General features: G+C 48.8%; 1 protein-coding gene across 1 annotated transcript in view; it reads left to right on the top strand.

Moving 5' to 3' along the window:
* The first annotated feature begins 663 nt into the window (after positions 1–663).
* The window catches only part of HUNK (hormonally up-regulated Neu-associated kinase), a 127,109-nt gene continuing 100,439 nt past the window's right edge, over positions 664–27,333 (top strand). The window contains exon 1 of the mRNA XM_049857976.1: positions 664–918. Within this exon, the coding sequence (XP_049713933.1) occupies positions 664–918 (255 nt within the window). The remainder of the gene's footprint in view (positions 919–27,333) is intronic.

Below are 27,333 nucleotides of genomic sequence, written 5' to 3'. Positions count from 1 at the left end.
CTCGGCCGCTCCCCTTCGCAGGCCCTGCCCCCTCCAACGAGGGTCGAGTTTGGCTGTGGCGCGCGGGGAAGGAGGGGCTACGAGGGATTTGAAAGTGCACAGCCTGCCGAGTGAGCTCGCCTGTGTCCCTGCCGCCCGCCGCCGGATTAAATTTCTGCAAATTCAAACTGAATGGGGCTTTCTTCTGCTGCCTTCCAGAGGGCGCCTGCAGCCCGCCGCGCGCTCCTTTCCGGCGGGAGCGGCCGCGGGGCGCACGGCTAGGGGCGCGCGAGCCGGCCCCGAGCCCGCGGTGCCGGACGGCGACGGCGAGGGCGGTGGCTCGGAGGCGCCGGAGCCGGGAACAGCGCACCAGACCGCGCCCCCACCCGGAGCGGGCGACCGTCATTGCGCCGACTGGACGGGACCCGGGGCGGGGTCTCGGGTTCCTGGAAGGGGCCGGGGCGGCCCTCTGAAGGCGAACTTGTGGGGCGCGGCCCCGTGCCCCCGCCGCCCCGGCTTCGGGGCGGCCGCTATTGTCTGCGCGGCGCGCGGCGGCCCGGGCGCGGGGACCCCGGCCGGGCGGGGCCGGGCGGCCGCGGGAGGAGCCGGAGCCGGAGCCAGAGCCGGAGGAGGAGCCGCGCGCGCGGGAGCCGAGCCGGAGGGCGCGGGCCGCGGGCGAGCGCGATGCCGGCGGCGGCGGGGGACGGGCTGCTGGGCGAGCCGGCGGCGCCCGGGGGCGGCGGCGAGGACGCGGCGCGGCCGGCGGCGGCCGGCGAGGGAAGTTTGCTGCCGGCCTGGGTGAGCGGCGTGCCCCGCGAACGGCTCCGCGACTTCCAGCACCACAAGCGCGTGGGCCACTACCTCATCGGCAGCAGGAAGCTGGGTGAGGGCTCCTTCGCCAAGGTGCGCGAGGGGCTGCACGTGCTGACCGGAGAGAAGGTGAGCTGTCCGGCGCCCGCCCCCGGTCCGCGAATTTGGGAATTGGGGCGGGAGGGGACCTTGGCAAGAGCACTGCGCCGGGAGTCCGCGCCCCCCTCCTTCCCGCCTGGCTTTTCAGTCGGGTTAAAGGAGTGGTTGAGCCAAACGCGCGCTCAGGCTCTCTCATAGCTGGGTCACCTGGCTTTTCCGGATGGGCGATCTAAGGTCAGCGCTCCCGGGGAGCGGCCCATTGACCCGCGAAGTCGCGGCGCTCAGCCTTACTGCGCCTCGAAGGGCGCCGCCTGGCGGACACCAGCACGGGAGTTGGGGGGCTGTGCTCTCCCGGCCGGTAGGGGTCGCGGATCACTGGAGTGACAGGCACCAGGGCTGGAGGCTGCGGGCCCTAATGTTGCAGGGCGAGGGGAGCCTATAAGCGAGTCTTTGGAGAAGCTTAGAATCTGCCAGGATCCAGGGGGAGGAAGGGGGGACAGCCAGGACCCAGGGCATTCTCCTCCGCCTGCGGGCCGGGGGAAGCCAAGCACTTTTCGGGCTTGAACCTTGAAAACTTGTTCGTGCTTAGGGGAGGCCTTTCACATGTTCCGTCACATACGCACACCTCCACCCACCCATCTCATTGTGCACCCCTCTGTCCACCTACCCCTCCACCCACAACCATTCTCGGTGTCCTCCCTCCTTTCGCCCCCCCCCCCCACCCCGGGGTGGGCCTGCAAGGAAGAACAGTGCTTCTGGTACAGACCTACACCTGGATACTCCCAGACTTCAGAGGCTGGGAAATGCCTTCTGATCTTTTTAGAAGAGGCCAAAGCAAAGGAAGACCCACAGGCCTGGAGGGGCACCCTCTCCAGCCTTGCTAGAAGTTGGTGGCTTGTGAACCCTTGCCAGGGAGGCGCTGGTAGATCTAAGTGTAACTTAGTTCTGTGAGCAGAAACCCAAGGTGTGATGACTCACTTTGGAGGTGAGCACCCAGGCCCTGAATCGAACCCAGGCACTGGGTCACTCCAGGCTGGGAGATGCCCCAAGCTTGTGGTCATCTCAGAATCAAGGCTTCCCTCAGGATGGGGGTTGCTCAGCACTAGTGGGAGAGTAGCCCCTGCAAGGCGGCGGGGGGATGGGAGTTCTGGGTTTCCTGACTGAGCAAGTAGCCCAAGAGCCGAACCCTTCCACCCTGTGACCTGGGACCTTGGGGCTCCCCAGCCTGGAGTCCCTGGGAATGCTGGAGTGTGGGACCTCTGGTTGCAGGGCTGAGCTGCGCCGCCTGCCTTGTCCCCAGACTGACCCTACCTGCTTCCTTCCCCTGTCTCCCCACTTTGTCCTGGAGCCCTGCGCATTTGAGTGCAAGTCTCAGGCACCCTTTTAATCTGTCCTGTATTGGGGCAGCGGCTCCAAGTGGGGTTCTCCTTTGTTTTGGGTAAACAGGGCTAGGCTGAGTCGTTTAAAATGTGCCTCTTGCCTGCAGTTCCAGGCAAAAAGGGAGTGTTCAGCATGAACTCGCTGAACTGAGCAACTTTTCAAGGAAGAAGAAACAAGCTTCAAACTCCATTCTAGCCCAAAGGAACAAAATCCACTTCACACATGTGCTCGTCGTGGGCGTTCTGACAGACCCTTCTCTATCTGTTCAGGGTGCGCAGTTGCTGCGAGGTCACCGTTTGCTTTTAGCTAAGTACCGTGAGCTAACTTTTCGCGTCCCTGTGTAAATTCCTTTGGCACGGGTGGTAGGAGTTTGTTTTCGTTTCAACTGTATAGGACCCAGACTGGTCGTGTGTGTTTCCTCTCTAAGCTTAGCAGACAGAGATGGGGCTTTACGCTGACAGCAAAATGGCTCACGTGACACGGGAATTCATTTTGCTGTTCTGCTGCACAGCTTCTCCTGGCTCTGCTCCACTTTCTCTTGTGTTGCGTCCCCAGCTCCTCACCAGAGCATTTTTGCTCCATCACATAAGGCTGTTGGCCTTGGCTGAACTGTCCAGGGATGTACACGGAGCTCAGCCTCTGCCCCTGTGCTCTGGGCTCTGGAACTTTGGGTTGGGTCTGGTGTCCCTGGGTGCTGCAGGCGGTTAATGCGTTCTTTGCTAAGGAAACGGTGGTTTGAGTCCACCGAGAGGTGCCTCAGAAAAAAGGCCTGGTGGTCTGCTTATGGAAAATCAGCCATTGAAAACCCTGTGGGGCACAGTTCTACTCTGACACACATGAGGTTGCCCTGAGTTGGAATCGACTTGATGGCAACTGATTTGGTTTGGTGCTGAGCTCCCTGGGCCTGATGGAATTCAAGATTATTCACCCGGATGGGGTCGAGTTGAGGGGCCCAGCAGCCCCTTTCCCTCTCACTTTGTCTTTCTTAGTGAAGACAGCTCACATCCAAGATGGGAGGAGTTAGTAACTGGATGTGCAGTTACTTCACTGGACCGGTGATTTGGTCGAGTTAAGGCTGGTTGTTCTGACGGTGATAGAGGGTGGGGGAGAGGGATACCTATGCTGAAAAAGCTCCTTAGTTTTTCTGATCTGGAGTCCCTGGGTGATGCAAACATTTAGCACGTGTGGCTGCTAACCAGAAGATTGGAGGTGTGAGTCCACTCAGAGGCACCTCAGAAGAAAGGCCTGGCAGTCTACTACCGAGAAACCAGCCATTGAAAGCCCTGTGGAGCACAGTTTCTATTCTGACATACATGGGGTCGCCATGAGTTGGAGCCCACTCAACTGCTTCGGGGCAACTGTTTCCCCTCCGGCCCCATATGCTCTTCTCCAGCCGTGAGAACCTGAGGATCTGTGCTCCAGAGACAGCAAGCACCATGAGAAACCTGGGTTTTAGCTCACTCAGTGGCTGGCTTTAAAGAAACAATGGGTGTCATTCATAGCACTTCCCTCCCAAATCCAACACCTTTAATGCTTAACTAATAGATTTGGCTTTTAGCAGGCTGTAGAGATTAAAATGTTTTCTGTGCATGACTCTGCCTGGGAAGGAGGGATCTGCTGAGTTAATGAATCCCTGTCCCCATGGTCTGCCTTTCCGAGACCAATACAGAGGTCAAGTCAGCACCGTGTTAATCACAACCTTACCTTCTTTGTAAAAGGTGAGCTATTAGGAGGGCTTAGACGCCTGGGAATGGTTCCTCCCAGGAGCTCGTTCATTATGGTGCTGGGAGGGAACTTGTCCAGAAGAGACCTGGAGGAAGGGGCTTGTCAAACCTTCAGTGTCCCCCACAATGGGTGATGTGAGTGGCCTAGGAAGGCCTCAGTCCCCCACTACTTCCCCCTTTATTGGAGCGTATACTTCTTGGATAGCCAGAAAACTGAACTAGTTGCCGTCGAGTTGATCCCAACTCATGGCGACCCCAAGTATGTTAGTAGAACTGTGCTCCATAGGGTTTTCAGTGGCTTTCAGAAATAGATCACCAGGCTTTTCTTCCAAGGCACCTCTGGGTGGACTTGAACTCCCAACCTTTCAGTTAGTAGCTGAGCCCTTACGGACTTTGCTTTTCTCCTATTCTGTGTATTTTAAAGGCCACGGGTCACAGGGAGAGGGAGTTAAGTCATGAATACCGTAGTGAGAAATGGCTGTATCTTCCCCTCCCCCCAATGGACGGATCCAGGGCAGCTTGTCTCGGAAAATCAGCTCCTGGAAAAGCTGAAAGGGGGAATGCAGAAATGGAAGGTGAGGGGGCACCCAAAGTTTGGCCTCTTTTCCAGTTGGCCTCTTAGCTGTGCACTTTGTTTTGGGTGGTTTCTGCCCAAGTTTGGAGTCTTTGGATGGAGCAAACAGTGAAGGACTCAACTGTTAGCCAGAAGGAGCCCTGGTGGCACAGTGGTTAAGAGCACAGCTGCTAACCAAAAGCTTGTCAGTTGGAATCCACCAGCCACTCCTTGGAAACCCAATGGGGCAGTTCCACTTAGTCCTATAGGATTGCTATGAGTTGGAACAAAACTAGCCAAAAGGTTGGTAGTTTTGAACCCACCCAACGCACTCAGAAGACAGGCCTGGCCATCTGCTTCTGAAAAGTCACAGCTGTGAAGAACCCTGTGGAGCAGTTCTATTCTGGCCACATGGGGTCGCCGTGAGTGTGAGTCCACTCACTGGCAGCCAACAACAACATGGCAAAGCCCAGCACATTGCCCAGAAGGCATCTGAGGGGTGTGTGTGTGTGTGTGTGTGCGTGTGTGTGTGTGCGTGTGTGTGTGTGTGTATATACTGCATTTGGACTTGGTGCGCATTTCCAAAAAGCTTTGAGTGAAACCCTCCAAGCCTTGCTGGGAATTCCAGTCTGAATCCAGATGACTTTTTTCTGACTTGTGTTTTAGGCGTCAATCCAGTCTTACCAAGAGGCTGTTTTCCCACCACTGCCTGCAGGACGGTCCTTTGCCTGCCTTGCCTCTGAAGGTGTTTGTCTGGAAGTCATTTGAGTCTAGATGGCCATTTTATTGCTTGAAAAGAAGGGAAGGCTTTGGGCGAGACCGGATTTTGCCCTTCTAGAGCTTTTAGCTGATGAAATCTCTGTTAATCTGGCTTCAAAATAAATATATCACTTGATCATATGAGACGATGTGTGCGGGTCCCAGTCTTTGAGTTGATGACTGGACCAGGAGAAATGACCACAAATCAGATTTTGAAAGGTATCGTTCTCTGTGGCTTTGAGGCTGAGCCCAGTTGCTGAGTATTCTTTAAAGACTTTGAGTGACTCAGAGAGGCTGCCCTTGCCGCTGCTGATATTGGTCCTTGATCCCTATGATGGTATCCAGCACATCTGTCGTTACCTGCCATGGAGTCTGCCCCAACTCATGGCGACTCCACACAACAGAACAAAACGCTGCCTGGTCTTGAGCCTTACCGTGATCGGTAGTGAATCCAACTGTTGTCATCCATAGGGCTTTCACTGGCTGATTTTCAGAAGCAGATCACCAGGCCTTTCTTCCTCATCCGTCTTGGTCTGGAAGCTCCACTGAAACCTGTTCAGCATCATAGCAACACGCAGACGTCTGCTGACAGTCTGGTGGTGGCCGCACATGAGGTTTTGACTCACAGAGGGTGAGAATCTACAACTGAACCACCACAGCCCCCAGATCTGGCACATAAAACCACCAAACCTGTTGCCACCGAGTCGATTCTGACTCACAGCGACCCTATAGGGCAGAGTAGAACTGCCCCATAGGGTTTCCAAGGAATGCCTAGTGGATTCGAACTGCCGACACTTTGGTTAGCAGGTGAGCTCTTAACTGCTGTGTCCCCACAGCACATCGTAGACTACTATTACATTTTTAAAAAATTGGTAAAATACAATTGAAACAAGCTTGGTAGAGGAAAGCTGAGGTATGTCTTCGGTATAGAGCTGGTTTGGGAGGCAGTGTGTGCCAGCTGCCAAAAGGAGATGGAGTTGATGTCACCATTACCTTCGTTTGTGTTAAGCCACACTGGGATGCCAGGTGGATAATAGAAGGAATGACTGGTAAAGATGTTTAAATATCTTGTTCTAACCCTTGGTTAAAAAATAAACCTGTTTATCACTTTCATTGGAGCTATTTTTGGGCTAAACATAAGGATTTCCTGCTTAGTAAGTTGCCAGTAATTATCCCTGAGCACCATGGTCCCAGATACCTGGAGTGAAGGAGTTACTAAATATACAGGTTACTACTTGTGCAGTGCAGGAAACATGACTAAGTTTAGAGGTGGCCTTTGGCAGATCTGTTTTTAGAAAGTATTTCGGAAACAAACAGGTGCTAGATCCTGTATTTTAAGCACCAGAAATGTCGGGGTGATAGCTCTGAGGAACTAGACGAGCTGAGAGAACTGAAATTCCTAGTTCTTCCGGCAGGGACTTCTGGGCAAGAAGGAGGCGTCTGGCAAAAGCCCCTGTGGCCAGTATGACAAGGCGGTGTCTGTAATTGGCGAGGTGATGTGCCCCTGTGGCAGGCACATTCGTGGTGAACTTCCTGCCCCATGTTTTGAAGTACGTAAATGGAGGAATAATTGGCCCACAGGGCTTGGTTCTTAGCGCTCATTGAAGCTCAGGTGCCATGGGCTTCAAACGCTGCCGAAGCGCGCCCACAGAGGAGTACAACCCTACATTTTCTCTGCAGGTATGGAATCATGGGCACCAGGCTTGTATTTCTGTACATACCGCCTCTGGTTCACGTCTGCGAGGCTCTAGAATTCTGCCGGTTGCTGGCTGTCCATTACCTGTCCCAGCTGTTTTCCTCCCAGGGGGTGTGGGGAGTGGCAGCCACGGCCACCTGAAGAAGTGGGCAGGCGCCGGGGTGCTCTCTGTGGGAAGGTGCTTTGGGCAGAAGTATCATTGACCTTGGTCTGTACAGTCCATTCTCAATTATTCATGGTAACGGAGAGACCTGCTGTCTTGGCTATTTGAAACCCATACATAATCCCCAAGCCTTATTTTAGCTAACCCTTGAAGCCTCTTCCTCCACTTGGCCTGGCCTCTGGTCACTTCCAAGTGTTGACCTGAATTAAATTTTACGCTCTCTGACACGGGTGCCTCTGGCAGGTAAAACGACCCATGAAGGAGGTGAAGCATGGGCCTGAGGAGTACTGGAGGAGGTTGATACCTCTGCAGACTCAAGGGAAGAGCTATTTCCCCTCCTTTAAGGTTGGTGGTTTGAACCTACCCAGAGGTGCTTCTAAAGGAAGGCCTGGCGATCTGCTTCTGCTACTGAAAATCCTGTGGAGCACAGTTCTGCTCTGACACGTGTAGGGTCACCGTGAGTGGGAATGAACTCAACAGCAACTGGTTTGGTTTGGTGTTTTGGTGCCTAAGTCAGAGACAGTTGTGCTTTCCTGGGGAGAGATTCACCCTGGTGAGGCAGTGGTTAAGAGCTCAGCTGCTAACCAAAAGGGCTGGCAGTTTGAATCCACCAGCCACTCCTTGGCAACCCTATGGGGCAGTTCTACGCTGTCCTGTAGGGTCACTATGAGTTAGAATCGACTCGATGGCAACAGGTTTGGTTCCCCCATCACAGTTTTGTTTTTTTTCTTAATTTCTCATACAAAAATTTATGCACATTGTTTTGTGACATTAGCAACAAAACAATGTGTATAAAGTGACTCACTGTGACAGCACACTCCCCCTTTCCACCCCGAGTTCCCTGTGTCCATTCAACCAGTTCCTGTCCCTAACCACTCTTGAGTTGTGGAGAATGTTGTTGAAAGAGTTGTGGGAAATTGAATTAATGTCAACCTGAGTAACATTTTCAGTGCATCCTGGTGCTGCTCTGCTAAACCAAGCTGGTTAGGGACAGACAGATGGACAAAAAGACTACTTAGGCCAGAGCCTCTGTTAACGTCCCCTTTTAACTTCCCCCTCGTTGCTCTTGTTGTTGTGTGGTGACTAGTGGATTTCTGACTTATAGTGATCCCATGTGTCAGAGTAGAGCTGCCCCATAGGGTTTCCTAGGCTGTAATCTTTACGGAAGCGGATTGCCAGGCCTTTCTTCTGCAGAGCCCTCAGGTTAGAACCACCAACCTTTCTTTTAGCAGCTGAGCGCTTAGCCGTCGTGCCACCAGAATCCCTTCCCCCCTCACTAGCTATGCAGTTTCTAACTACCGGGTTCTTCTAAATTTTTAATCACTCGTTGTGTTTTTAAGATTCATTTGGTTAAGTGTTGGGATAGGTAACAGAGACACATGATTAAAATGTGCACGTTTCAGGAGGGCACACAGTGAGAGCTGACGCTCACCGGTGAGAGCATACCCTCGCCTGTGCTCTCTGCCACCCAGTTCTTCCTGCAGAAACAACCCCTACTTCTAGTTTCTTGTGTATCCTTCTGGAGAAGCTCTGTATGCATACAAGCATACATACACATTTGTAAATGCACAGGTATAGACCGATATATTTTTACACTGTACATGCTGTTCAGTGTCTAGCTTTTTTTTTCACTTAGCAATATGCCTTGAACATCTTTGCATATAAGTGCTACAGAATTGCCTCGTTTGTTTTAATTATTGGGTAGGATCCCATTGTATGGAGGTGCCGTATTTATTTAACTGTTCCTTGTTGATGGCATCCAGGCTGTATACGACTTTTTGTTATTTGCAGCAGTGTTGCAGTAAATATCTATGCCCATTTGACTTTTCTATAAATGTTTCAAAATGTCTGAGGGACAGATTCCTGGTCTTAGGCTAAAGGGTATGCCTATTGTGATGGTTAATGTTATGTGTCAATTTGGCTAGGCTGTGATTCTCAGTATTATGTAATTATCCTCATTTTGTGATCTGATGTAATTATCTTCCATTTTGTGATCTCCTGTAACTAATATGGAAAACCTGGTGGTGTAGTGGTTAAGTGCCATGGCTGCTAACCAAAAGATTGGCAGTTCAGATCCACCAGGCACTCCTTGGAAACTCTACGGGGCAGTTCTACCCTGTCCTAAAGGGTCGCTATGAGTCAGAATCGACTCGACAGCAATGGGTAACGGTAAAGTAACTAACATAATGTAATCACCTCCATGACGTGATCTGATGTGATCAGCCAGTCAGTGTAAGGGGAGTTTCCTCAGAGGTGTGGTCTGCACCCAATATATATATATGGACCTTCTGGCAAAGCTCACTTGCTTGCTGTGGATTCTGCATCCAACTCATCATCATATGACCTCCGGTACTTGGGGCTTGAGCCAGCAGTCTGCCGTCTGACCTGCTGGTCTTGGGTTCATCGGCCACTGCAGCTACGTGAGTCAGGAGGAGCCTCCAGCCTGATGACTGGCCCATGGACTTGAGTCTTGCCAGCCTCTACAAGCACGTGAACCATTTCCTTGAGATATATTTCTCTCTCTCTCTGTATATATCTGGTTTTGCTTCTCTAGAGAACCCAGCTGAAGACATTTGGTAGTGAGAGTGGTTCTAGAGAAATAAAATCGTAAGAATGAGTTTTCTAAATTGTTTCTCAAATCTGACTAGTCTTAAGAGCACTATAACTCTGCCTCCAGTAGTAAAGAGGGCACTGCTAATCCATGGCACAATGTGGCAATACTAATACACAAAATATCACCATCAGTAGATCAAGTACTGATAAGTGAGGCTCTGGTGATTGCATGTTTGATACTTTTCTACAATTTTATCAGAATGAGAAGTATAGGGAAGTTGGTTGATTGGTCCTACTTTCACTTGATAAAGTGGTGAAAGAAAGAGGTGAGCTCAGGGCTTCAAGCACTACGTAAAAGTCCTGAAAGTCGCCACTTGTGCCCTGAAAGAAAGCCTTATTTCTTGTAGTAACAGAGTTGATACTGCCAAAAATGAAACCCGAGTCTTGTCATAAGAGTGGCTGGATTATAATGCCAGTTGAATTCCTGACCTCGAGTGGTGTCTGAAGTTAAAGTGACATCATTGATTGAGAAAAAATGGGATCCTAAACTTGGAATGGGGACATATGGGCCGATAATCAGGAAGCTGGGGATACTGAGCCCCTAAATTCTGTTGAGTCACTTCTGCCGACAGAACCGGCCCTCTTACTCCCATCTGAAGAGATCAGTCCATCTTTGTCTGCTAAGCCACCCTCCCCGGTAAAACCATTATCCCTTCCACCCCCATCTGATGAGATCAACCCAGCTGTGCCTGAAGAGTGTTTGAGATATCACCTGGAGTGGCATCTGGGGCATCACCTGGGGCATCGCCTGAGGTAGATGCCTTACAAGACATTGCTGAATGTTCCTAGGACCCACTCTTACCACCCACTTTTGCTTCTAGACCTGTAACTAGACTTAAGTCCCAGTGAACCCCAAAAGGTGAAGTACAAAGTGTGACCCAGGAGGAGGAACACTACACTCCAGAAGAACTGCTTGGCTTTTCTAATATGTACAGACAGAAATCTGGGGAATATGTGTGGGAATGGCTGTTAAGAGTGTGGGATAATGGTGCAAGGAACATAAAGCTGGATCAGTCTGAGTTTACTGATATGGGTCCACTAAGGACAGATTCTTTATTCAGTGTTTCAGCTCGAGATGTTAGGCAAGGATTTAATAGTTTATTTGGTTGGTTCGCTGAAGCATGGCTTATGCGGTGGCCTACACTAAAGCAAGTTGAAGTACTAGACCAGTCTTGATATACTGTAGAAGGTATCCAAAGGCTTAGGGAAATTGCCATGTTGGAGTGGGTTTATCAGGTTAGACCCACAGACCCACACATGGAGTGTCCAGAGGACACATTTTTACCACAATGGTGAGGAACAAATTTGTGAAGGGAGCCCCAGCATCTTTGAAGACTGCCGTGATTGCTATTTTATGTAAGTCAGATTTGACAGTGGGAACTGCCCTAACTGAATTAAGACATCTAATTACAATGGGGCTGACTGAACCCCGTGGTGGTAGAGACTAAGTGGCAGCACCCAGTTGACAAAGACAAGGTGGGAGTGGTTACCATAATGTACAGGAGAGTCAAAGCAGTAGTCAGAACATTCTGGTTTGTATGGATTTATGGTGTTGGCTACTTACTCATGGTGTTCCTAAAAGTGAAGTAGATGGGAAATCTACTAAATATTTACTTGATCTGTACAAGTGGAAGAATTTTAGGTCAAGTGAACAGCTGTCTTAACTTGAATCGCTTGAATAGAGAGTAACAGCCCTTCAGTCAGTTCCCAGATTTGAGCGAGTTCACAGACCCACAACCCCTTGAATGAACAGGAGGCTGGATCCCCTTGAGGGAGGACCCTACTGCACTGCCAAAAATTTATATTGTTGATTATTCTCCCAGCGTTCCCCAAAGGGTTATATGGCCTTTTACGAGAGTGACTATTCATTGGGGAAAAGGAAATAATCAGAACTTTCGGGGATTACTGGACAGTGGCTCTGAACTGACACTAATTCCAGGAAACCCAAAACGTCACTGTGGCCCACCAGTCAGAGTGGGAGCATATGGAGGTCAGGTTACTAATGGAGTTTTATCTCAGATTCATCTCACAGTAGGTCCAGTGGGTCCCTGAACCCATCCTGTAGTGATTTCTCCAGTTCCAGAATGCATAATTGGAATAGATACATTCAGCAACTGGCAGAACCCCCACGCTGGATCTCTGACATGTGAAATAAAGGCTATGATAGTAGGAAAAGCCAAGTGGAAGCCATCAGAACTGCCCCTACCTAGGAAAACAGTAAACCAAAAGCAATACTGTATTCCCGGAGGGATTGCAGAGATTACTGCCACCATCAAGGACTTGAAGGATGCAGGGGTGGTGATCCCCATTCAATGTGCCTAGCTGGCCTGTGCAAAAAACATGTGGATCTTGGAGAATGACAGTAGATTATTAAGAACTTAACCAGGTGGTGACTCCAGTTGCAGCTGCTGTTCAGGTGTAGTTTCATTGCTTCAGCAAACTAATAACATCTCCTGGTACCTGGTATGCACCTATTGATCTGGCTAGTGCCTTTATCTTGATTTCGGTTTCGAACGACTTCCAGAAGCAGTTTACCTTTGGCTGGCAAGGCCAGCAATACACTTTCAGTGTCCTGTCTCAGTGGTATATCAACTCTCCAGCCCTGTGTCATAATTTATTTCCCAGGGACCTTGATGGCCTTTCCGTTTCACGTAACTCACACTGATCCATTACATTGATGACATTATGCTGATTGGACCTAGTACAGAAGAAATATTGGTGATGGGACCTAGTAAGGAAGAAGTGTCAATGACTCTAGACTTATTAGTAAGACATCTGGATGCTAGAGGGTGGCAAATTAACACGACAAAAATTTAGCACCTTCCACCGCAGTGAAATTTCTAGGAGATGAATGGTGTGGGGCGTGTTGATATTCATTTTAATGTGAAAGATAAGTTGTTGCATCTGGCCATCCAGCAACTAAAAAGGAGGCACACTGCCTGGTGGGCCTCTTTGGATTTTGGAGGTGACATATCCGTCATTTGGGTGTGCTACTCCAGCCTATTTATCAAGCAGCTTGCGAAAAGCTGCTTGTTTTAAGTGGGGCCCAGAAAAAGAGAAGGCCCTGCAACAGGTTCAGGCTGCCGTGCAAACCGCTTTGCCACTTGAGCCACGTGATCCGGCTGACCCAATGGTGCTCGAAGTGTCAGTGGCAGATAGAGATGATGTTTGGAGTCTTTGGCAGACCTCTATTGGTGAATCACAGCACAGACCCTTAGAATTTTGGAGCAAAGCCCTGCCATCCTCTGCAGATAACTACTCTCCTTTTGAGAAATAGCTTTTGGCTGGTTGCTGGGCCTTAGTAGAGACTGAACACTTAACCATGGGCCACCAAGTCACAATGTGGCCTGAGCTGCCCATTATGAACTGGGTGTTGTCTGACCCACAGAGCCATAAAGTTAGAAGTGCACAGTAGCAGCACTCTGTCATTACATAGAAGTGGTATATACAAGATCAGGCCCGAGCAGGAACTGAAGGCACAAGTAAATTGCATGAGGAAGTGGGAAACGCCCATGGTCTCCTCTCCTGTCACATTACCTTCTGTCTCTCAGCCTGCACCTATGGCCTCATGGAGAAGTCCGTATGATTAGTTCACTGAGGAAGAGAAAACTGGTGCCTGGTTTGCAGATGGTTCTACTCTGTCCTTCAGGGTCCCTATGAGTTGGAATCCACTTGATGGCAATGGGTTTGGTTTTTCTGGAATTCATGGCATTCATCAGATTCTAAAAGGAGTTAATTACCCCCAAAATATTATGAGCCATTGCTTCGTTGCCCATCCCTCTTAGCTCTGCTGACTGGACGGAAGCTTGTGGATTACTAGGTTGAGGGTTTGCGTCACCTCTGATCATTAGCACCTGTGCTAACTGGGTTAAAGTTGCCGTTTTACACTCAGCCTAGGCGGTTGCTTCTGTACTGTTCGATGACCCTGGACTAGGCACACCTGATTTCTGCCCCCACCCCACCATGCCTGGGTCACAGGGGAGAGGCATGGAAGAGGTAACTGCATCTCTGGAAAATCTTGGCTCTTGCTGGGACAAGACATCTCCAAATGCATGTCCCATTGTTGCTTTGTGGGAAAGGTAATAGCATTGACGGTGGCTGGTTGGGAAGAAAGAGATAGTGGAATATTAAGGGAAATGAAAACCTTTTCAGGAGTAATGTTGTCGTCAGCTGCCGTTGAGTCAGCCCTGGACTCATGGCGACCCGATGGACAATGAAACAAAAGGCCGCCCACTTGTGCGGTTGCAGATCAGACTCTTGTGATCCATAGGGTTTTCATTGGCTGATTTTTGGAAGTAGACCGCCAGGCCTTCCTTCCTAGTCCACCTTAGTCTGGAAGCTCCGCTGAAACCTGTTTAACATCATAGCAGCATGCAAGCCTCCACTGACAGCTGGGTGGTGGCTGCTGCACTAGAGGTGCATTGACGAGAAATCAAACCCAGGTCTCCTGCATGGGAGGTGAGAATTCCGTCATTATGCCACCATCGCCTCTTTAAGGAGCAACAGCTGCCACTTAATTTTGACGTAAAATGCACAAAGTCAGGGAGCCCAGTGTATTCACCCTCTGGGGTACTCTGTCCACCTGAGAAGCTGGCGAGGGACTAGTGGAATGTACAGCTGGCCCTGACGACTTTTTGTAAAATGTCCCTGTCACTCTGCCCCATTACTCTTTGTCCTTCCTCAAAATTCTCCTTACTGCCTGGCCTCCTGCCATGTGTTTTTGTGTTGATGTGTTTCTTTGATCGTCTCCCCACTAGCTGATAAGCCCCATAAGGAAGGGACCACAATCTCTGTATTTTATTTCTTTTTTTTATTGACGTAAAAATATGTGTAACACAGTATTTGTCACTTGGACATTCTTTATGTGTACAATTCAGTGACATCAATTATATGAATCGTGTTGTGCAACCATCACCAGTATCAGTTGCCAAATTTCTCGTCACCATAAATAGACAGTGATGCTTTCTAAACAGTGGCTCCTCCTTTCCCCCTCCCGCCCAGCCCAGGTGTCATGGATTGAATTGCGTCCCCCAAAGATGCGTGTCAACTTGGCTAGGCGATCATTCCCAGTATTATGCGATTGTCCACCATTTGGTCATCTGATTTGGCTTTCCTATGTGTTGTAAATCCTAATCCCTGTGACGTTAATGAGACAGGATTAGAGGTAGTTATGTTAATGAGGCAGGACTCAATCTACAGGATTAGGCTGTATTTTGCGTCAGTCTATTTTGAGATATGAAAGAGAGAAGAGAGGAGAGGGACCTCATGCCACCAAGCAAGAAGAGCCAGGAGAAGAGAACTTCCTTCAGACCTGGGGTCCCTGTGTTGAGAAGCTCCTAGACCAGAGGGAGATTGATGACAAGGACCTTCCTCCAGAGCTGACAGAGAAAGCCTTCCCCTGGAGCTAGCACCCTGAATTTAGACTTCTAGGCTCCTAGACCGTGAGGGAATAAGTTCTGTTTGTTGAAGGCGTCCTCTTGAGGTATTTCTGGTATAGTAGCACTGGATGACTCGAGGGCACTGGGTTTAGCACTGGATGACTGAGACATCTGGTAACTACTTGTGCCATCATAATCTCTTAATAATTGCTCTGTCTGGTGCCAAGAATAGTGACTGGCACAAAGAAGGTGCTCAGTGAATATTTTTTGAAAGAATCAAGGAATGGTTTGAACGTCCTTGGACATAAAGACTGTCTTCTGTGTGACAGTGTGCAGGTTGTCAAGCAGGGCTCTAAAAATGCACTCTGTTCCTCTCAGTCCTTGCTGCCCCTGGGTGTACTTGCCTGAGTGATGTCTTGGTCGAACAGGCTGTCCAGCTGACAAGGTTTGGAAAATCCCAGCCCCGGAGCAGCTGTGCCTTCTGCAGAGATTTTTCAGGGAAGTCAAATAGGTAGCAGAGTGCAGGTGGCGGCGCACAGCCATAAGAATATTTTGTAGCATCGTGGGACTCAGTGGACCCTTGCTCTTTCCTGAGAAAATACATCAACGCTGCAGCAGATGGGAGAAGTTGCTATTTGCAAACATACATTTTTTGGGATGTTTCCCGTGGAGATATATGGAGGTTTGGATTCTGTCTGTTTTACTGTAATTTTTATCACTCTCCGAAGCCAGATTCTCGCCAAAGCTTTTTGCAATCCGGCTTGCTTCTCTTGCCCATTTCCTGGGCCATTTGATTAATTCAGTTCTCTCTCCTTGCATTACCACTGCCGTTTCCACCCGCTGATTGAGTTCTTGTTGTTTTCCATCTGACCCCATGGCTTTTTGGCACGTTGTCAGGCTGTGTGTCTGCGTTGGTTCAGGCGCTCCTGTCCTGTGAAGCTGCTGTCTTCATCACCTGAGTAGATGCCCCCCGAGCACAGCGCCTGGGGCAGAGCCGAGGATGCAGATACAGCAGCCACCCTTGAGGAGTCCTGCTGTCTCTGTTGAGGGGCGGTGGGATGAAATTCAGACCCCAGCAATCCCTTGGTCTGCCTGGAGCAGAACACGGATTTCCTGGCCTCCTGAATATGAGCATACATACCATGGATGAACAAATCAGCTTTAGAAGAAATACAACCAGAATGTTCCTTAGAACAAGAATGGAGAGGCTTTGGCTCGCTTACTCTGGGCACATCATCAGGGAAGACCAATTCTAGAACAGGACATCATGACTTGTAAAGTAGAAGATCAGCAAAAACGAGGGAAACCCTCCATGAGATGGATCGACACAGTGTCTGCAACAATGGACTCAAACATACCAACGCATCATAAAGATGGCACGGACCGGGCAAAGTTTCCTTCTGTTATATACAAGGTCACCGTGAGTCGGCACCGACTTGACAGCAACTAACACCAACAACAACACAGGAAAGAAATGAGCGTATATGTTTGCTTTGGCCATGAGGATGTAACACTGATAACAATAATGAATGCTTGTGGATCTCCTACTATCTGCCAGGCTGTCCTAGGTGCTTTGTTGCATAAAACGATACTGTTTGTCCCTCATTCCAGCCTTTTGTGGTGGGTACCCTTGTCTCCACTTTGCAGATTAAGATGACAGGCTGTCCTGATTCACCCACGACTCTTCAGATTTCAGTAATGGAAGTCCCGAATCCTGAGAAACCCCCGAGGTGATGGAAAAACCAGGTTCACTCAGGGAAGAGTTTGGAATTCTGGTGAGGGGTTTGAAGTAAAATCATTAAACCAAAGCCAAAAGCCGCAAGCATAAATAGGATGCGTCTTCTATGTGCGGGCCTGGAGAGGAGTTGAGGGGTCTTTCTCATTCCCTCACCCCGATGTGCTGGATTGACAGTGCTACCCAGAATCCCAAAGTGTGGTCCATGGTGGTTGTCGGCTGGTTCTTGGTGAGATGAGGAACATACCCCAGGATGCAATCAGCTACGCGGTAGGCACGCTCTTTAGTTCAGCTGATAACGCATAGCTGTCTAGGAGTAGGATATACCAAAAACCAAACCTGCTGCTGTCGAGTCGATTCCAACTCATGGCAACCCTATACTACAGAGTAGAACGGCCCCATAGGGTTTCCGAGTAGCACCTGGTGGATTCTCACTGCCGACCTTTTGGTTAGCAGCCGACCGCTTAAAACCACTGCCCCACCAGGGTTCCAGGAGTCTGGGATATATTTATATATATAAAACTGAACGTTTTGCCGTTGAGTCGATTCCAACTCATGGTGACCCCATGTGTAATAGAGTAGAACTGCTCCGTAGGATTTTCAGGGCAGTGTTCTGTCGTGAGTAAGTTCGCTATGAGTCAGAACCAACTCGATGACACCTAACAACAACAACAACCTTTATGGAAGCAGATTGCCAGGTGTTTTACCTGCAGCACTGCTGGGTGGATTCTAACCACCAGTCACTTGGTTAGTAGCTAGTTGAAAACTGCTGAGCCACCCAGGGACTATGTAAATGTATCTATTTACAGACTCTCACACACATACACACACGTATATAAATTGTATAATACTGTCCTGTGTTGAATATAAGTGGAATCTTCGGGTGGTATGTACGGTTAATGTGCTCGTTTGCTAAGCAAAAGGTTGGAGGTTCAAATCTATCTAGAGAAGCCTCGGAAGAAAGTCCTGGCAATCTACTTCTGAAAAATCAGCGGTTGAAAATCTTAGGGAGCACAGTGTAGAGTGACACCCATGGGTCATCATGAGTTGGAGTTGACTTGACAGTGAGTGGTTTTTAAATTTAAATATACATGTGTAAACAAATATAAATACATGTTTTATTTATAGATATAATAAAGTACAACCAGAATGCTCCTTAGAAGCAAGGATGGTGAGACTATGTCTCACATACTTTGGACGTGTTGTCAGGAGGGATTAGCTCCTGAAGAAGGACATCATGCTTGGTAAAGTAGAAGTTCAGCGGAAAGAAGGCGACCCTCCCTGAGGTGAATTGACACAGTGGCTCCAACAATGGGCTCAAGCATAACAACAATTGTGAGGATGGTGCAGGACCCGACAGCGTTTCGTTCTGTGGTACATCGGATCGCGTGAGTCAGAACCGACTCGACAGCATCTAACGACAACAACAACACTATATATATATTTTTGAGACTGACTTTCTCAGTGAAAGAAGCAGTGGGCACTGGCAGCTACTTTGAGTCCCTCTGGTTACTGTGTAGTTTTGTCTTGAGTTCCTTCCTTTTGCAGGGGAGGGAGAAAAGCCTCTAAGGAAGGAGAGAGGATTTGAGTTGGAGGGTGAAGCTGGAAACCCACATCTTCTGTGCCACGCTGAGCAGTTCCTGAGAGCCTCCTTGCTGAACCCCACTCCTGTAGGAGTGAACACAGATTGTTCATTACAAACGAAACAGAACACCCGGTGCCTTGCCTTGCTTATTATGCAGACTCTCTGGAGCTAAACCAGCTTTCCCGAGCCTCTGCCTCGTCCCCATTTGGGCTGAGAAAGGACTTGGGAGGCAAATGGAATGAGGAAGTGCCTGGGGTGGAAGTTGGCCGACGAGTCTGAGATCAGAATATGCTTGCGTTTTATCTAAACCCTGCTTGAGTGAAACCAAATGGGTCAAGATAAGCGTTATCACTTACGTAATCAGGGTTTTAGTTGGGGTTACTGGGCTCTGTGGTGGAGGTCTAGTTTTCTGCAGCATTCTTTATTCCAGGTTAAACATTTAATTAGGGAAACTAGTCTATGACTCAGCTCTCCCATGAATGTTTACGTTTAATAATACTAATAAAAAAACCTTGTCTTGAAAGCACTTCTCCAGGTTTGTAAAGTGTCATTCCCACAGGGTGATACGTTCCTCTATTAAACACTAACATTTCTGAGCAATAGTTGCAATTTCAAGCCCAATTTGATGTAATGAAACTTGAATTTGTCTTGGGAGGGAACGTGCTACGTGGCTATTGTACTCCCACCTAGTCTTTACTCGGAGATGATTTTTCCTGGATAAAGTCATCTGGGATAAAAAAGAGCGAGCTTTTCCGTCCCAGGGCTGTGAAGGCAACTGAGCGAGTACCTGAGTCAAAAAAAACCCCAAACCCACTGCCGTTGAGTCGATTCTGACTCATAGCGACCCTATGGGATGGGTAGAACTGCCCCGTAGAGTTTCCAAGGAGTGCCTGGCGGATTTGAACTGCTGACCTTTTGGTTAGCAGCCACAGCACTTAACCGCTATGCCATCAGGGTTTCCAAGTACCTGAGTATAACCCATAAAAACCCGTTGCCGTAGAGTTGATTCTGACTCATAGTGACCCTGTAGGCCAGAGTAGAACTGCCCCATGGAGTTTCCAAGGAGCGCCTGGTGGATTCAAACTGCCGACCTCTTGGTTAGCAGCCGCAGCTCTTAACCAGTTACGCCACCAGGTTTGTAGGGCGGGGGGAGCAGATAGCTTCTCTCCAGTGACCAGACTTAGAGTGACATCTTCCAGATCTCTGAAGGGTGTGTTACTCATCAGCATATTTCTTTTAGAAAAATATGTAAATATATACATGAATAATATCATCTAAATATAAATATATTTATAGTAAATGACATAAATATATTAAAAATATAGAAATATATATTATCATATATATTTTTAAGATACTTCTTTTTTTGTAGTATTTTTGACTAAGTATTTAGCATTTTAGAATTCTTTAAAACCCTTTCTTGACCCGTGGGACATACAGCGTCCACTTGTGTTTTCCGGCCCTGAGGTTCCCCGGGAAGCTGCTTTCTCACCTAAGTGTGTGCTGCCACAAGGCGAGGGCCTATGTGACTGTGTGAGAGGAGAGAAATGGTCGTGTGCCGCAGATTACTATTTTTACAGGGTATTTTTTTTTTTTTATTGTATTAGGTGCGGAGCCCTGGCGGCGTAGTGGTTAAGTGCTATGGCTGCTAACCAAGAGGTCGGCAGTTCGAATCCATCAGCCGCTCCTTGGAAACCCACTGGGGGCAGTTCTACTCCATCCTTTAGGGTTGCTATGAGTCGCAGTTGACTTGACAGCAACGGGTTTGGGTAGGAGGTGGTGCTGAGTCAACATTTTTGGTAGGTAAAATCTGGTTTTCGATAAAAATGACTTGGGACATCTATGTCCCATTGGACTCGGGGCGGGGGTAAAGTTGAGGGACACATATGTCCCTGTGGACTGAGAGTAGGATTGGTGGGATGAGGCACGGGAAAAATCCCCACTACCTACGGAAAATTCAGACAGACTGACTCAGCATGCATTCTGTTACTGAAAACACGTGGTGCCAACAAAAAATTCAAAGTAGAAAATAACTGGGTCTTGAAAGAGTTTTAAACAAGTTCAGCCACAGGTACATTCTAGAATATCTGAGGTTTTTAACATACCTAAATAAATGTTGGGCTAATATTTGGTAATTGCCTTTTTTTTGGAATAGCCACGTACGTGTATGCTTCTTTATTGACTCTGCCACTTCCTACCAAACTCGACTGATCACATTTCATTATCTACTCCCCTTCTGTTTGTTGTTGTTAGCTGCCCCTTGAGGCACCCTCTGACTCATGGTGACCCCATGCACAGCAGAACGAAACGCTGCCCTGCCCTGCGCCATCCGCATGAATGGTTGTTGACATTGACAGACAGGTGGTGGCTGCGCCTGAGGTACACTGGCTGGAATCGAACCGGGCTCTCCCATGTGGAGAGTGAGAATTCTACCACTGAACCGCCACTCCCCCTTATCATGGATGGGGGTTTATTTTAAGGATGGAGGGAGGTGAGGATAAAGATTATGGTGCCATGTTTGCAGCCGGCACCTCCCTGAGGGCTGGAATCCCTCTCGAGACACCCCAGGCAGCCTGTCGTAGTTGGTTGCTATCCAGTCGTAGTTGGTTGCTATCCAGTCGGTGCTGACTCATGGCGACCCCATGTGTGCAGAGTGGAACTGAGTAGGGTTTTCAAGGTTGTGACCTTTCGTAAGCAGATTGCAAGGCCTGTCTTCCGAGGTGTCTGAGCAGGTTGAAACGGCCAGCCTTTAACCTTTTGCACTTAGCCATTTGCACCACCCAGGGACCCCTCCCAGGCGGCGGCGGAGATGGAGATGTCTGCATTCCTTGGATTCCTCTTCCCCGTCTCTGCCTCTGCTTATTATGCAGACTCTGACTGGCCCCTGAGTCTCACAGCGTCCACGCCATAGGGGATATCCGTCTGTCCACCCTCCCCTCTGCCTCCACCCTCCCCTCTGCCTCGGACTCGGCTTCTCTGCCTCCTGGGGTTACTTTCTGCTCTTTTTGGGTTCCATTGGGTTTCCTTGCATTTAGGGTTAGGAAGGTGTGATAATGACCCCTTGCCGACCTCACTCCTTGTCACTTTCTTGGCCTTGAGCGTCCTTTAACAGTAGAGAATTGGTTTAACAATGGTAGACAGAGTATGCCTGTAGGTGATTCCCCACAGTTGACCAGATCAGTATGGTTTAGAAAAGCTTATTAGGCATCCTAACTTCCTGTGTTTTGATGTGGCAGCTGACTGTTCAACACTCAAGGGAACATTGTACTGGTCTGTGAGGGTTATGACTTCTGCATTTGTGGTTTTAGATACATAGTTACATTTGTCAAGTGGCCCAGTGCTACTGTTGCTATTAGCTGCTTGGAGTTGGCGCTGACTCCTGGTGACTTTATGTGTGAAATGTTGCCTGGTCCTGCACCATCTTCATGATTGTTGGTGTGCCCGATCCATTGTTGCTCCTATTGTGTCATGAAGGGGTTCCCTCGTTTTCCCTGACCCTCTACTTTATCAATCATGGTGTCATTTTCTAGCGATTGGCCTTTCCTGGTGATGAGTCACCATTCTCACTTTTGAAGGGAACATTCTGGCTGTATTTCTTCTAAGACTGATTTGTCGTTCCTCTGGCAGTCCACATGTATTCAGTATTCACTGTGAGACCCCGTTAATGCTAGTGTGATCTAAGATCTCTTAGAGTTCCAGGACTGGCTGGGGACTTTGTCTTGGATTATGAACGCTGACATTTCCATGTCTCCAGTTCCCATAGCGCCATCCTACCCCTCCTCTAGGTTACCGTGTTCTTGTACCTTTTCAGCAGCATTTGGCTGCTGTGGCCCCTCAGATGGGAGAATAGGAGGTTGACCGTTTCTGGTTGCCTCGGGACTGGAGTGCTTCTTGAGTTAGAGCTAATTTTGGAATTGAAAGTATTCAATGTCGGATTTGGAAAAAGCACGTCTAAGACTTCTTTGTTGTGGAAGGGAAGGTCATTCAAGGCCTAGGGAAAGGAAAGGAAAGAAAGGAAAAAGAGAATAGCTGAGGGCTTCTCCTTTTTTAAATCATTCCCTCTATGCTCACGGAAAACTCTTCCCATCTTCATAAAGTCCACTTTTAGATCCACTTCTTACTCTAAAGCTATTTGCGAGGCGTACGTACTGTGAGGTTGGAAAGCTTACTGAGGGAGAAGAGATGTTTCCCAGTAGTAACTAGTTAAAAAGAGTTCTTGGGTAGGGCAGATGATCTGTGCTCGGCTGCCAACTGAAAGACTGGCAGTTTGAACTACAGAAGCGGTGCTACAGAAGAAAGGTTTGGTGGTCTGCTTCTGTAGAGATCACAGCCAAGAAACCCCAGGGAGTTCAGTTGTACTCTGTATCACACGGGGTCGCCATGAGTTGGAATTGACTCGATGGCAACGGATACTTAGCCAGTTTGAAAAACAAAACAACAAAAAACCCAAAACAACAAAAAACCCAAAACTAAAGCATCACTTTTACTTCACCATTGGAAACGATCATTTGGCCCTTTTTAAGCCCGAGGATGGCGCAGGACCAGGCAGTGTTTCACTCTGTTGTACTTAGGTTGCTATGAATCAGAACCAACCCAACAACACCTAACAACAACAACCAGTGTATCTGGGCTTTTGTGCATGAGTCCGTGGGCAGTGCACACAGTTAACATGCATAGCTACTAACCAAAATGTTGGAGGTTTGAGTCCACCCAGAGGTACCTCAGAAGAAAGACCTGGCAATCTATTTCCGAAAAAACAGCCATTGAAAACCCTCTGAAGCACAGTTCTACTTTGACACACAAGGGGTCACCACGAGTTGGAATCGACTCGATGGCAACTGATTTTTTTTTTTTTTCTGGGCTTTTGTACAAATTAGAAAAAGATATTCTTGGGTAGACCAGTTAGAAAATGGTGTTCCCTGTGGGCAGACCCGTTGGAAGGAAGTACACCTCTGTGTGGGGGCAGCTTTGTGGTGCCTGGTTTGGCAAGCAGACGCATTCCAAGAAGAAAAATATACCCCTCCCTCCAAGGCACACAGGTTGGCAAGCCAAGTGGGCCTGGATTTCTGCCCCTCCCTCCAATAGGTGCTTTTGGATAAGGCACCAGTGCACTGTGGGGAGGCACAAGAATCAACTCTGCCACCCAAAGGAGCTTGCACACAAACACACAGCTCCTGGTATTACAGCGAAGAAGGAAACCAAAACCAGACCCACTGCGTCAAGTCGATTCTGACTCATAATGACCCTGTAGGACAGAGTAGAACCACCCCATAGGGTTTCCAAGGAGTGACTGGTGGATTCGAACTACTGACCTTTTGGTTAGCAGCCAAGCTCTAACCACTGTGCAACCAGGGCTCTGTGAAGAAAGAAGTGTTTCCTGAAAGAGTGACAGATTAAGTGGCTTGGCCTTTAGGAAGTCCCAAGTAAAAGTCTGCAGGCTCAGTCCTGGTCCCTGTCTGGCAGAGTCCACTCGGTACAAGATGAAGACTCTGGGTAGAGCATAAATTCAGTTGTGTTTATGTCAGAGACAAGACACATCCAGGCGTATGGTAGGGTCTTGGGGAAGTGCCCCTTGTGGAGCCTCGGGACCTGTGAGCCTTCCGGCTCCTGAGCCATAATTCACCCTGATGAATGGGCCCAGCACTTTGACTTCCTGTGTGTTAAGAGCTGTGGCAGCTGTCCAGCTGAGTTCTGTGGGTCTCTCCACAAGTCCAGAGAAGAATCCCCACAAAGTGCTCGCTGCTCACCGGCCCTTCCCGCCCAGTTCGTCTCTCGGGCACGTAAATGGCGTGGCAGTTTAGTAAGGGGCTTATGACAATGAAAAGCAAGAGCCTTTGTTCAGAGATTTTTTTTTTTTTTTTTTCGGGAAAAGGAACGTAGTGGTTTTGGGTTTCTCTGTGTGAAATCTGAGAGGCTCATCCATCTCCGTGTGACAGAGGAAAATTTCGGCATCAGGAAAGGAACTTCTAATTGATCACAAACAGCTGGGTGGACCATGCCTTGCTGGTGCCCAGGCACAAGCAGCCTTTTCAAGATAGTTCCTCCGTGTGGCTTCTGCCTCTGAAATGGCCTGTGAGGTCGGGCTTTGTGTTCCTTAGTGGTCGATGAGGTGTTGTCTTCCTGAGCATCCTCACCTGGGTGCCCAGGGTGGACGAGGGGGTCTCTGTTACCCTGTCCAGTGTTGGCAGCTGTTAAAACCAGTTGCTGTTGAGTTGACCCTGACTCTTGGTGACCCCATGTGTGTCAGAGTAGAAGTGTGCCCAGTAGGGTTTTCAATGGCTATGATTTTTCAGAAGTAGATTGCCAGGCCTTCTCTTCCTAATCTTGAAGCTGTGCTAAAACTCGTTCAGCATCATAGCAACACATATGGTTGGTGGCTGTACCTGAGGTACATCGGCTGGGAATCAAACCTGGATCCCCCATGTGCAAAGCAAGAATTTCACCACTGAACCACCACAAAGGAACACTTTTAAAACCAAAACGAAACCTGTTGCCTCCGAGTCGATTCCGACTCATGGTGGACCCCGTAGGGCAGAGTAGAACTGCCCCATACATAGGGTTTCCAACAAGCAGCTGGTGGATTTGAACTGCTGACCTTTTGGTTAGCAGCTGTAGCTCTTAACCACTGCGCCACCAGCACCAAGGGACACATTTAGGTATATGCAATCATTAGGACAGTCCACAAAGATGCCCGTACTTGATTTGTTTACAGAATATTTATATGTGGCTTGTGAATAATTTACGTATGGTTTGTGTAATCCCAAAAGGCCATTCTTCTGTGTATCTCTGAATATGTTCATGCTGAAAGTGTTGTTATTGCAGATAGCACATCGCCATGTTCTGTTTTTTTCTTGTCCTTATTTTGTCTCATTCACCTTTTCACTAGTGCTGAAAATGCCTTTTGACTCTTTAAGCAAAGAGCAAGAGACAGGGTCAAGCGGACGGTGAAGGAGGCAGGTGGTCAGGGCCAAAACATACTGCCCAGGTGCTGGTGCTTTCTGGGCTTCAGGTGGAGAGTACTGCTGTGTTTTCTGTCTAGTCTCATCGCTTCTTGTCCCCATGGTCTAGTTTTCCGAGACACTCAACCTCTTCCACTCGCTAATCACTGTTACCGGGGGCTGCAACAACAAAGGACCACCAAGTGGGTGGCTTAGAACAACAGAGATGTATTGTCTCAGAGTTCTGAAATTCCAGATTCAGGTAGTCACTGGGGCTGTGTCCTCTCTGAAGTCTCTAGGGGAAGATCCTGCCTTGTCTTGTCTCACGGTTCTTGAAGTCCAGATTCAGGTTGTCATCTGTGCTATGTTCCTTCTGAAGTCCCTAGGGAAAGAGCCTGCCTTGTCTCTCCTGGCTTCTGGTAGTCCCAGCATTCCTTGGCTTGTGGCTGCATCACTCTGGCCCCTGCCGTTTCCCCTCTGTGTCTGTGTCTCTCCTGTTCTTACGAGTATACCAGGCATATTGCTGTTTCCGTAGGGCCCACCCTAGTGATCTCATCTTAACTTGATAACATCTGCAAAGACCCTATTTCCAAATAAGGTCATATTCACAGGTACCAGAGGTTAGGATTTCAACATACTGTTTGGGGGGACACAAACTTGGCAGTTAACTTGGGGGAGTGAAACAAGGGAGACCAGGTGGAGTGGAGATGCAGGTGTCTGTGCTGATGTCTGCCGGAGAAGACTCTGGCCCCTGGAAACGCAGGGCTAGACTCTGAGCCCCCAGGCAGGCTGGCTCCATGGGAAGGCACAGAGAGAAATACAGGGCAGTTTGTTTCACCCGTAGGCCCTTCAGTGAACCCCCATTTGGCAAGACAATTTTAGATTTTGTGGCTGTTATTAGAAAAAGCTTTATAGTTCATGGTTCTTATTAAGGCAAAAATAGCTATATTGAACATGCATTTTGCAAGCTCACTTTTCCTCTAGACTCTGGAGCCTTCTCTCCTGTTTTTCAGCCCCTTGCCCCAGTGGGGAGTCCCAGTGTTGAACTTTGTTGTGGGGTGCGGCACAGTGCGGTGGGACCAGGAATGGGGTAGAAGCTTCTGGAAGTGTGAAGAGAGGAGACGATCAATGCCAGGCTGGCCCTCTCTGGAGCAATGAATTTGGGAAGTTTGAGAGAAAGGGCAGTTTCCGTGGGTTGTAAAAGAGACAAGTAGGAATGCGAAGCTTAACATCCACAGGGCATCTGATCACTACACTCAAAGAGTTGGTTAGGAGCCTCTTAAGGACACCAATTGTGAACGTACTGTCTTTTATGGCTTACGGTTATAGACATAGATAATGCATGTTACAGTGGAAACCGCTTTCATGATCGTAAATCGTTCTTCAGTTACGACCTTCCACGTTTCTGGATAGGTATGTGGGTACAAAGGGAAAAAAGCTCAGTCTGCACTTGGTGCTGTGGAGGAAATGTTTTTAAAAGTCAAGGCTGGCAGCAATTTCCTACTGAGCGAACCTTACCTAAATCTTTCGCTTTTATATCCCCATAGTCTGGGAGGCTAGAAGTCTGAATTCAGGGCGCCAGCTCTAGGGGAAGGCTTTCTTTCTGTGTGGGTTCTGGAGGAAAGTCCTTGTTATCAACCTTCCCTTGGCCTGGGAGCTTCTCAGCATAGGGACCCTGGGTCGAGAGGACACGCTCCACTCCCGGCTCTTCTTTCTTGGTGGCAGGAAGTCCCTTCTCTCTCCTTTTATCTCTTGTAAGATAAAAGGTGATGCAGACCACACCCTGAGGAAACTCTCCTTACATTGAATCGGGGCTGTGACCTGAGTAAGGGTGTTGCCACCCACCCTAATCCTATTTAACAACCTAATCTTGCCTCCTTAACCATCAGCAGAGATTAAGATTCACAACACATGGAAAAAT

The sequence above is a fragment of the Elephas maximus genome, chromosome 18 (genome assembly GCF_024166365.1).
Source record: "Elephas maximus indicus isolate mEleMax1 chromosome 18, mEleMax1 primary haplotype, whole genome shotgun sequence".
Lineage (NCBI taxonomy): Eukaryota > Metazoa > Chordata > Mammalia > Proboscidea > Elephantidae > Elephas > Elephas maximus.
The sequence above is the reverse complement of the archived record's forward strand: the minus strand, read 5'-3'. Positions and strand labels throughout refer to the sequence as shown.